Below are 13,080 nucleotides of genomic sequence, written 5' to 3' on the forward strand. Positions count from 1 at the left end.
GAGCTTTGGTAAACAATTCGTAAATTGATTTCCTTCAAGGTAAGCAATCATGAAAGTCAAGTTTGTCTGAGCATACAAAAAAACTAAGAAAAACCGTTACAATTTTACCTTCAAGCGGAAAATTGAAACAGGAATTGTTGATAGTTTTCTTTGGAAATTAGTATGTTCAAAAACAATAATGGACCTGTAAAATTATACCTAATCTTTTTAAACAATTTGAAAATAACAAACACCTGACCCAATTAAAAACATTGAAATTTTGAGAAAAGAAAAATTTAAAGAATTACAAATATAAGATGGCATAACAATTGAAATATTTTGCTTAAAAAACAAAGCTAACAATGGCCATCAAAACAAAATAAGCCTATAAGTGATCTCGAAATCTTAAAATGTCTTAATTTAAAAAAAAAAAATGAAAAAAATGCAATCTGAAAAATTCTCCAAACATTGTTTATAATAAATAATTATACAGGCAAATAAATTATGTTCAAAAATTATTCACATTCAAAGTGATTGGAAGTATTTACGCACTTTACTAACAATTTTAAAACTTGGGCCAAACAAAACATCATAAATTTAACAAACTCAACATGTTTTAAAGACCAAAAAAACCCTAAACGTCCATTATCTAGGGTACATAAATCAAACCAATTCATTACGAAAGTTCCCAATAAGGCACATAAAGCAACGTTCACGAGCCAAAACTTTTCATTTCGCCATCTCCATGAATTTTTGTACTTCCATTACGTATTCTTTAATGGTGTCTTGCAGTAACAGTTGTTCGGAAAGTTTCCATAAAAATATAAAAAAACTTCGCGTCGGAAGTTTTGTATCGCGCGCACCGAAAACTTTAACCTTTCTAGGGAAGATTAAATTTTAAAATATAATGTAATACCTCGAAAACAGCTTCAGAAAGTTTCGAAACAATCGAACTTTACCATAATAGAAAGCGCGATTGCGATAAGGGTTACTGCTGTTTGAGGTCTGAATTGGAGTGTTTCTAAATCGATTGCATCTTTTTAAAGTGGAGGTCGCAATGTCTGGAAATGTAGATCAAAACATCGGCACCGAGGCAGGTGTATCGTTTCGTATGTATAGCCGATGTTTGAATGGCAATTTGAGGATTGAATTTTAAAATTCCCTTGGCGTATAAGTTGCAACTTACGGATAATCGCACAGGGGAGGAATATCGCCCTATACAGAAAAATAGATTTTTTATCGGCGAAGCTTTTGTTTTTAAAGTGGCGCTAAACCGAAATTTATGGAATAGTTTTCCGACGAGTTTAAGTGGGCTTCATCGTTTCCGTTGTCTTGTGCAATAAAAATGCAAGCTTTTTACCTTCGAGCCCCCGAAGGGCTGTTTTATGTATTCGGAAAACGCGGCGAATTTACGATACACCACTTCTACAACTGGCAGGTTCTTTATTGCCCCTAAAATGTTCCGGGACCCTCGCGGGATTCCTTTCACTTCACAATCCTGCATACGATTTCGATTTCGATTTGCCAAAGTGATTCTCCAAGTTCAATTTACTCAACCAGGTATTGAACAGTCTCTATTAAACCCCTTAACTAGGTGTGACAGTCTAAATGTACAATGCAGATGTCACAAACAACAAAAAAATTTATTAACTGTAGAGGTTAGGTTCAACTTTTTAATTCTTTATTGCTAATACTTATTTCGTATTTATTAATCGTTTCTTTATTAAAAGATGACTTATCCAGTTTCTTAATTCTTAAAAATTCTGACAAATCCAAAATGAGATTTGATAGGCTTTTTTGGTCCCATGAAAATTTTGGATAAAGTCTACAAACATTTTCTGTTGTAAATCCACCTCTTTGAAATCAACATTTAAGAAACAGGTATAATCAAACACAATCAAAGTTATGTAATTAAAGTTTATTTAAGGTTATGTTATATATTTTTTGTGACGTTTACAGATTCGCGCGTCAAAAACGACAACTCGTAATTCTTAATGCTTAATTTATAAAAAGGTAAAAGTTGGGAACTTTCAAAATAGCAACTAAAATTACAAATTAAGGTAAAAGTGAACAACACTTTTTACTTACTCCTGTTTTTTGATTTTTAAAATTTTTCAAAAACTGTATTTTTAATAAAAACTTATTCTTACGGATTCATTATTCATTCACATGTCATTTTCATTCTTAACAACCCTAATATTATCTGGTTATTCTAAGACAAAAAAATATTAATTTCTTTGTCCCGTTTTCTGTTCTCCTTCATTGGTTTAGGTATGTTGCTTTTTCAATTCTGACAGTTCAAAAACTCGTAATGATAGTGGAAAAAAATCGTTATTTCAAAATTTGTCTGTATTGCTATTTAACATGTACCTACTGAAGAATGTAAAAAATATAAAAAAAAGTTTAGCAAAAAAGAAGGTAAACAAGTAAGATAATATTCAAAATATATGGCAAAAAATTCAAATCGTTACAAAGCAGCAGAGAAACAAACAAAATAAGGAAACAGAAGAAACGACTCGGAAAGAAAAGGAACAGAAGTAAATAAATAGGAAGGAAAAAGAGGGTTCGATAAAATAGGTTGTAATTTGTAATTTAGAGTACAAGTCTCTGTGGTAAAAAAAATTGAAAATAATATAATAACGAATCATAAAATACAAAGACAAGACACATAGCTAAAGGCAAGAAATGATATTTAACGGTCAATACCAATATAAAATACTTGGATTTAATGCCAATTCTCGCCTTAAATACTTTTTTTATTGTAAATATATTAAAATTTTGCAAGGCAGGCCAAAACATCATCATCATAAAGCATAATAATTATTACATACATAGTTTATGCTATTTTACTTCTAAATTAAATTAATAATTATACAATTCCTAATTCTGATTAGTGGACTTCTCGGGTTTGGTCTGCAAATGATAGAAAGGTTTAGTTTTCTGACAGTAATTATTAACTTTTAAATAAAAAATCTATAATGATCTATCTAACATGTGTCACTCTGCAACCATCCAAATTACTATCATTTCTACATAATATTTATCATCAGTTGTATCGATATTTGATTCTCATCATTAAATCACAGAGCTATCATGAGGGAATTTGATTAGGAAAACTAAAAACGACCAAAAAGAACTTTAATTAATACCAAAGTAGAAATGGATTTTTTAGTACCAATTTTCGATCATCCAAAAGTGTCTTCTGCAATTAAGATTCTTCAGTGAAGACCGACACAGGCAGTTTGGCTGTTATTGGAACCAAAACGGTCATTTTGAGACTATTTTCATTTGATCAAATTTTATAATATCTATTTTTAATAAATGAGGAAAAAACACAACTTTTTGATTGATTTCAAAGGTCGCGCGATAACAAAACCCCTTTTATTTAACCGTTTTGAAGCGAAAAGTTGAACCTTAATTGTCCATCTCCCCTACAGGAACACTTAAAACTTCGTCGTTATTTAAAAAAGTCGCCGGTGTGATTTTTTCGAGGCGACGTTTTGCAATTTGGTGCCGCCGGGGGAGGAAAAAGTCGACTCCCCAAGGCCCGGACCGGGACAAATTGACCATTATTTCTAAGTTATGCGCGGAGGTTTAATTTAATTTTTATCGAAACTTTGTTTAAGGTTGTCGAGAGGGATCTGTTTTATATTCAAGGGAACCGGTCGGAATTTAAAAATTCGTTTCGGTCTATAGGGGATTTTGTGTCTGAGCCGCCGGACAGATTGATTAAGGAATAGAATTTTTAAGTTGCTAGAAGTTGGATGATTTAAAATTAAGATGTATTCTACCCTAGCTTTCGCTATAAATTTCAATAAGCAGTAAAATTCAGGGAATGTTACATTTACCAAACTACCAAATAGCTTGTTGCTTATTAATGTAGTATATTTCCTGAGAAATTGTCATAACATGTAATGTGCAAAGTTTGTAAATAGTCATAATGCGGAAAGATTATTCTTCGAGTTTACAGCATATCATATTCATGTTTCCAAGGTAAAAAAGGAATATAAATCCCCTGGCAAATTAACTTTGCCGTAAAACCAGAGAAAAAAACACTAACATAGCAGCGGAGGTCATAAACGTAATCTACAAGTAAATCGCTTATTTTAGAAAGCGAGACGCGACCACGTAAACCGCCCTCGGGAGCCACTAAAGTTTCGAAATTTTCCGCTCTCAGTCATATACCTCGAGATTGGAATTATCATTTAAACATTGCTCCTTTCAAGAGTACAAGAGCCGGGGACCATTGTAAGCTTAAACAGTGAAAACGCATTTGTTTAGCGCCACTCTCTGCGAGAAAGAAGTTTTTCTTCAGTCCTAGTAAAAAGCTCTCCTTTATTAAAAAGCTCAAAGCCGCAAAAACTTTTTAATAAAAGATCTCTGTTCTTTATTGCTTTCGCATCTAATACGTTTTTTCCTATTTCGCGCGTCAAGGCGAGAACGTTTGTTTATTTGAAACATCAATCATACCAAGTGTCACTGCAGTAGAGCTGAGTTTAATCAAGCCCCGACGTTCCGGATATTTCTTTTAAATATCTTTCGTTACACTGCCTGACTGGATAAAAGGGGCATTGTTTGCTTAGTCGGATTGGGCTTCAGTTTGTTTTTGCCAGAAATATATTATTTTCAGTGGCAAAAGACGTTTTTTTTTTTTATTTTGAGATAAAAGACCGCAAAACCCTGTCTTATTACAAGGGCTTACGCACAGCCCAATATCATTAAGAGGTTGACTGGACAAGCAATATTTAGATTGTTCCGAAAAGAAAATCTTTTTTATTAGATTAATGCATCTCCCAACTGCTGATAAGTTATTTGATATAAAATTAGCTTTTTCTGGAAAAAGAACTAGTAACCATAATGTCAAAATATTCTAAAGAAATGTTAGAAAGCCATGAAGACTTTTGAAATCTTCTGTAGATATTTTACCTTGTTCGGACGAGGTAACAGTTAATATTATATATAAAACCATTTGTAGTACAATATTGAAATATAAAGAATTATCTGAAATCTACTTTTTGACTACTCGAAAACACTGAACATGTTAAGATACCTTAATGGAAATGTCTAAGAAGCTAAAAAAGTGCGTAACAGCTTTTTAAAATGATTGATCTTAAAATGGACAAAGCAAAGTAAATACCTGTAAACTAGCACATTTCCTAAAGAAAGTCATGCTATTACTTGCAAATAATTTCTCATGCACTAAAAAATATGTCAAGAAAACTTGGAGAACGATGCAAAATTTTTTAAAACTTGTATAAAATAAAAACGGGTCTTTTAAGATGCTCTTACCATGTTCTGGTATACACCAAATTAATAAAAACTCACTGTAGAAGATGTAAAAAACATCTGGATAATGAACATATTAATAAAATATTTCTAAAGTGAAACAAAACCTGCTAAAGATAAGTAAGTTATTTTGACTTTGATAAGGCACAGTTGATAAGCAAAACCTTCTGGAAAAGGCTGCAGAAGTAAGAGTATTTTGAGGATTTTTTTTAAAAAAGGTACGTTTTGGTGTGCTTTATAGATTAAAAGTGTAAAATGGTTGGATTTGGATAATGATCAAAAAGTCGAATAACTCAAAAACGATTACAGGAATTTTGCGAAAGACCAAAAATGTCTGCACTTTCTGCACCGGATAAATGCGGTCACAACTGGCAAAACTGTTTTTATTTATGTTTTTGAACCCCTTGTTCAATTGCCTTACAGATAGCATGAGGTAATAGAGCAGTCCAAGAAGGACGTTTTGAGCTTTTTACAGTTGATACCCCAAAAATGGCAAAAATACGGAATTTAAAAAAACGTTCCAAATTTTCCGAATTTATACTAGATTAAATTACTAATTTGGAAACGCCGCTAATTTTCAAAATTACAAATTACTTTAAGAAAAAATTGTATGCTTCAGACTTCAGTAGTCTTCATAAAATTTTTGTAAACCTTTTAAAATGATAAATAAACGTTTTACAATAAAACTTTTTTAGCATGAAATATCGATTGATATTTTATATTCAAAATTTTATTAGAAAATTTCTCTGGTTAGAAGGCGACGTTGCCACGGCAATATCAAAGAGTAATTATGTTCCACCTAACAATCGTGTCGCGACTCGAATTTGGCGAATCAAGTCACGGGATAATGAGGGGAAAAGTTGTCTCAAAGAAAATTACAGGAATGGAAGTTATGTATTACTTCTTCTCTATAAAGACAAGGAGTTTCGGAGTAACTTCGACATAATTTTAAATTAGATTTCGTGGAAAGTTGAGGCGAAAGTAGCGCGAATTAATGGAGGAGTTTCTCGCCCAAGGCGGAGTGTAGTTAAGTTTGTTGTTCTGTCAGTTGTGTTGTAATTAAGAAAATTGCAAACTATTCTATATATGAGGACAACATTTATTATGAGGGGTGGGAAAATGGATTAAATGGGAAATACGGATTGCAATAATTGCTCAAAGGTTTTAGGGTATTTTAGTTGTTTCATTATTTTTTTGCAGGGTGATCGAATAATTGTAGCACAAAAACTGTTAATAGAAGAGTCTCGTCTAATAAACCGGAATACTCTAGATCAGTGTTTTCCAAATAGTGGTCAGCAAAATTCGTTAACAATCATGTATTTCAAAGTTAATGTTTGACCTGGAAACGTGAATATGCGTGATATGACATACACTAACAGGACAAAAGCAGCCATAATACTTTGAAGCTGGAGAAGAAATAGAAGTCATGTTACAAAAAAATTCATATTAATATTTTATGTCAGTTTTGGATTTAAATTAATTACAATTAAAAAAAAATTTAAGAAAAGTCTCTCAAACTAGCTTTTTCTGCATACGTTTTTCTTAAATCAAAAGGAAGAAATCGACATTATGCTGCTTCAAATAAGCCTTATAAACAATTACGAAGGAAAAACTACTGTTTAATTATTTTCATTCACATCTTATAGCTATTAGGTTAAATAGACACTTCAAACTTCAAAACTTTCAAAAATTGGAAAAATTCTATTTTTTGTCAAAATTCAAGAATTTTGACTATTATATTCGAAAAACAATTTTTGTTTTGACCGTAATTTCGAAACATTTTGGAAAAACTGTTCTAAATATATGACTTCTAATCAATATCCCAAATAAGAAATTTTTATTTTCTTTGGTTTTCAAAATGTTATAACTCAAATTTAGAGCAGTTTATTTTACTTTACTTTTAAAGTAGAGAGTAAAATGCTATTGTTGTTGCGGTGTAATTCTGTAACCACCACAGGTAAGCATGGTAAAACAAGGAAACAACTGACATTAAACTATGATCAAACTGTGTTTTTTTTTTTTGTATGAGAAAATCCAATATAACCCGTTGAAAACAAGCCACTTTTGTTGCAATAAACCGTCAAAATTTGTGGGAAAACCCATCAAACCAAAACAGTAAAACCGTTTTACACAACCTAATAAAACAGTCGAGGAGCGCGATAAATCCGACGGCGGCAAATCATCGCTGAAACTGTTGCCCCTCATTTTTACTATCACCTCGGCTAATGCCCGGGAAAAACTGTTATTATAGACTGTGGGAGCAAATCCAGTCCAATTTTTCCGGCTTTGTAACAATAATCTTTAAATTCTCGGCAATATAAACGTGCCACAGTGGATTTCGGCAAAGGCGCAAGAGAGCGAAGGAAAACCGAATTGATTCGACAACAACTGGAGCCCGTTTTTCCCGATAATCCGGGATCTAAATGCGTGATTGGAACACATAAACGTCCGTTTCCTTTCTGTCCTATCGACACCCTTTTGATTATTGGTTTCAGTTCTGAAACAAACACCGGTTATTGCAATTCTTTATTAAATTTGTATCCATTTGTCTGTACATCGATCAAGGAGCCGAGTTTTCGAATTTTATACATCTTTGAAAACCTTACAAATTTAAGGCGCGAGTTCGACTATAAATTTTTGCTTTTCGTAACTTTAAAGAGAATTTCTATGGAGTTGGCTGAAAGATAAAGTGTATGAAACTGCAATAGATATGAATAATTACGTTCCTTATCGTAGGCCCGGGAAATTTATTCTCCCTTTAAATTAAAGCCCGTAAAATAAGCGCGCAAAGAGATAATGTCGGTCAACGAGAACCTAATTTCTCATCGAATAAGAGCGGCACGACTTTCCTAATTTTCTTCTCCCTTTTCTTAATTCGTAATTGCGGTGTAAAATTTAAAAAATTTGAAACCGATAAATCCTGCTCATTAACGCCAAGATTGCGTTCTTGCCACTGCAAAACTTTATCAACAACAACTATCAAATCTTTGTTAAGATTTTCTTCAATTTTCGACCAAATTGAATTTAAAACTTTCGTTACGGGCAAACTACCCGGGCGTTAAATTATTTTATGAGAAATTAATAAAAGGTATTAGAAATGCGGAGCCTCTTGCTGAAATTGTTAAAGCAAACAGATTATCCAAATTGGTTACTCGGTAAACAGAATAATTGGAAAAGTTATGTTTGCCCGTCTAGGAGGCTACGGTAATCTCAACAATGAGATTAATGAAGCGCAATTTTGCGATAGATTGTGCAAACATGGCTTCGGGTGAGGATTTTCTAGTAGGGAATTTATTAACATTAGTCAACACTTTTTAAATACTCACGAGTAGTAAGGTGGAATGTCAGCAAGAAAGGGATCTAAGTAGGATTAAGAATGATATCTTGACATCAGGAATGAAAGGGGATTTATAGGAAACGCCAACGAAAACTGCATTCACGTCATATACAATCATAGATAAACAATGCCGCCAAACGTCTCAACATTTGTCAAAAGAAAGACATTTTGTTAAAACAGTTTATTTGTCAAATTACAGTATTTTAGTTGGTTTAACAAATTTTAATCAGGGATTTCGTTTAATAACTAGTTAAGGAATAGCTTAGTTTTCTCATAACTTCAGAAAAAATATGTCCTTTTGTACATACTTATTTCATTTATTTTTATAGAATATATCCCAAATTGCAGTCAACAGATTTTGGACCACCAAAAACTTGAAAGTTGTATGGTTTTGTTAAGCTACTTAAGGCCAATGTATAGAAATATGAACTTTGAAATAAGATTTTCTAAGAAGACACATATTGTCAGTTTTTCAATTTCAAACAATGACACCTGCTATAAAAAGAAACCTAATTTTTGTTAAAAACGATGTAAACATGAGTTGGTACGTTTACACCCATTAGAGTAGTATAGAAATAATACTCTAATAATACGATAAACCAAATGCTATTTATTCAATAAAGTGAATTATAATTATTCACTTCATAGTTACGTTGAGTAGACTTTCTGTTTTTTTTGCATATTATACGGTACAAGAAACTAGTTTCGATTATTATCGATCTTAAAATTATATTATAACTCTCTTAGAAATACAGGTAAATTATGATTATATCTGAACATGCTTAAAGATTGAACTTGGCAAAAAATTGACTTTGGCAACTTAGAAAATATGAATTTTTGGATCTGAATTTTAGACATCCTATGTAATCGTAATCCTGAAAAAGGACAGAAGCATCAAAGTTAAACTATGTATCAAAATTTTGCAAAATATGAGCTTCATAGCTATAGCGATACACCATTTTCAAATATGTTCTTCAAAGAGGCATATTTTTATTTCAGTGTCGAATATCTTCAAAACCATTATACCTAGGTATAAGAGATTATACACAAAATGTTTTTGAAATAGCTAACAAGAATATTACTAAATACTGTTATTATTCCAGGTTCTGAGCCAAACTTACCATAAACAAATTATGGAATTCATCAATTAAATTAAGATTTTTAGTATCTGTCCTTCTTTTGCTTCAAGTATTTTTGTTTTATTTATATCCTCGTTAACCAACTGTCTCTCAGGGCCTCCCCCCTGTTTATCTGGGCTGGAAAATACGGAAAATCAACGGGCTCAATGTCAAAGTCAATCGGATTCCTTCACGTGCCAATCACGCATTTGAATCTGGGAACAATTTTCGGCGCTCCGCTTGCGGGATCAATCCCGTTTTCCCATTTCGCTTTTATATTAAACTCCGTTTTTTTTTCTCCCTTTTGCCGTGTTTGCTCGAACAAATTCGAAGAAGCTGCAAAACCGTTTAAGAAGAGAATGGGATTTGGGACTTTTGTTTATTGAGATGTGTTGTTCGACATAAAGCCGGTGATTTTAATTCTGTCTGCACGTCCTGCAGGTGGCGCAGGTGTATTAAGGGGAAAAGTCACAAGATAAATAACTTTAATTTTGGAGAATAAAAACCGATAATAAAAACGCGGCACGAATAATCGTTTTCGGCGAAACACGCAAAAAACGCGATTTGCATTCGGAAATATCTCAGCATAAAACTAATTTATTCTCGAAGTGGCTGAGTAAAAAAAAAGTTTAATGGCGTCCATAATTTAGGGACGAAGGTTTCAAAGTGAATGCTCCCACGTTGGTCGTCAGATAAATAGATAACAAGCCTGGTTACTTCGAGGAAGCTGCTTGATTTCATTGCTTTCCAGGGACTATTTTCGCTATACTAGGAAATATTAAGCGAATGTTGTTTTGTTGCAGTTCCCATGGAGGAGGCTTTCGGAGTTCTCGGTAGGAAAAAAGGACTTCCTTGCGATATTACTCCTAAGGAGAAAAAGGACGCTGTCGCCATGGTTTTGTGGTTTAAAGACGGCATTGGAGAACCACTGTACAGGTTAGTTAACTACTTTTGTTTGCTTGTTTTCACGTTAGTGTTTTTTTTTTATCTTTTGTGTATGTGTGTTTTAAAATATTTCTCACAGGAAAAGTATTGTTTCTTCCTGGTGATTTAAAGTTTTATTTTTTTTAATTAACGATGGATCCAGCTATAATAATGTGTATTTGTATTTCCATAACGAGACATCTTTGGGCCATAGTTTATACAGGGTGTCCCACGACGGTTGTCCCAAAATGGTTGCACTTCTAGTTATACCAAAAATATAAGGTTATACTAAAAATATATGGGATTAGCTGGTACTCTAGCTGGCCATGCAGAGCATGTTAATAACACTAGTTTTGAGTGTTTTGTCAACTGCAAATATACCGTAGCGGTTACGTTATTCAAACCAAGATTACTTAAATCTGTTAATTACTTACGGAGAATGTGATAAAGTTGTGAGTAGAACGTGTGAAGTATTTGCCGCTCGTTATCCAGAAAAACCAAAGCTATCACTAAAAGAGGTGAAGCAAATAATGGAAAATTTTAAGAATACGGGATCTGTGAAGATAAAAGCTATTAAAACAAAACCAATCCTTAATAATAGTTTTTGCTGACTAGTCACTATGGAGAAGAATTGTTTTTGAATAATATTATTTAGAGCGACGAGGCCAAATTTACTAAAAATGGAATGTTCAATAGACATAATTCACACTACTGGTGTGACATAAATCCACACGTAATTAGAGAGAGAAATTTTCAAGAAATCTGGAGTTTTATGAATAAAAAATGTTTATTCTCAAATAAAACGAAATGGGTTGGATTTAGGTATAGGCAAGTAAATTGAAACGTATAGTAATTTTTAATGCTCAAAATGATTCCGTCATAAAAAATGTGGGTTTCTATTTAAAAAACTTGAAATTTTTCATTTTTTTTAGTGGCAAGTTTATGATTTTTTTTGACGACCCTGTATACAAATGAGTTATTACGCACCCTCAGTTTAATAAAACGATCCTTTATTTACAATAACCCAAAGTTTCATTGCAAAATGAAATACGGTTTTGACAGAGTACAAAAATATGTTGAGCGTTGCAACTGTCACTTTTTTGGAAAAACATCAAATATTTCAAAAACGGCTAGAGATAGGCATACAGCATTGTACACAAAAGTTGGTCAGAATTTTGTAAGGAATCCAAATATATAATAATATATAGGGTGTTCTATTTAAAATAAGAAAGTTGTGATCGACTTCCGGTATAAACGAAAGTGCAACCATCTTGAAAATATTTTAGTTATATTGGGCATGCTCACATCAATATCCTGCCAAATTTTCAAAACTCTCCTATTTATACTTTTTCCAATATCAATCGATGTCTTTCGTCGTGGGACACCCTGTATAGCATACTAGAGTTATATTTTAGGGTTTAATCAAACCTTAAAATATGACGCATTAATCGTAAAACACCATGTATATAATTAAGATTAGAAATTTAGCAAAGAACAGAAACATATTGACTCCATTTATTTTGTCGATTTTAGCTAGGAATAGTAAAGCTAATTGCAATTTGCTTAGAAAGATAATATAAACAAGTAGTTTCAAAAAATAAAATTAGTATTGTTATTAATTTACTGTAATTGGGCAGTACGTGGTGTTAACTAGGATTAAAGACTGTCCCTGTTATTTTTTTATATAAATTTGCCATAATTTAAGGCATGCTGGTAAACCTAAGGAAAAAATATTATATAATTGGGCTTTAGGACACACTTTATGGTCTTAAACAGTGACTAGTTTTGTTCATCAACTAAAACACAGTACAAAATCAGTGTAACAGGGAACAAAAAGAATTCTCGGGAAGACTGCTAGGAGCAAGAGGGATAATGCTTCCTCACTCGTTTCTAAATATTAAAATGAGCGACTATACGATGACAGTATTAAACGAAATTGTCGCACTATTAAGTGGTTTAATTCCGAACAAAGCAAGTGACTCCCTACTGTTTGAAATTCAAAAGTGCATTCGAACAAGCCGAGCTAAACTCCCCGAAAGCATTTAGCCAACGCTAGGCGGAATGCACTTTAGAAAGTGCACATTACCGGATATAAAATGCATTAAACTTTGAACAGAACATCGCGGTCATAAAGCGACTTCGCGTATTATTAAAGTTTGCCCTGCCCAAAGTAATTCGGATACGAATCCGCGTATTAAGCTCGGTCAATTTGGATGGGCGGTAAGGGACGGCACAAACTGGGCGAAAATGGAATTTATTGACGGTGCGGTATCGAATTTATGCGAGCAGACGGTCGCATCATAACCGGCGAAAATTTCTCGACACGCTACCCTAAATGCATTTTTATTCCAATTTGCCTGCGGACTGATCGCGACATTGCATACGAATGTGCCGGAATCGGTGAATGCGCTTATCGGTTTCTTCTATGAAACGGCT

General features: G+C 32.9%; 1 protein-coding gene across 2 annotated transcripts in view; it reads left to right on the forward strand.

Annotated features, from left to right (window-relative positions):
- Positions 1–13,080, forward strand: part of side-IV (sidestep IV transmembrane protein) — a 149,287-nt gene that overhangs the window by 71,076 nt on the left and 65,131 nt on the right. For both annotated transcript variants that reach the window (XM_081972396.1, XM_081972397.1), the window contains exon 2: positions 10,524–10,656. In XM_081972396.1, coding sequence (XP_081828522.1) covers positions 10,524–10,656 — 133 coding nt within the window. The remainder of the gene's footprint in view (positions 1–10,523; positions 10,657–13,080) is intronic.

The sequence above is a fragment of the Ips typographus genome, linkage group LG2, assembly GCF_016097725.1.
Source record: "Ips typographus isolate SLU linkage group LG2, UJ_Ityp_2.0, whole genome shotgun sequence".
Taxonomy (NCBI): Eukaryota; Metazoa; Arthropoda; class Insecta; order Coleoptera; family Curculionidae; genus Ips; species Ips typographus.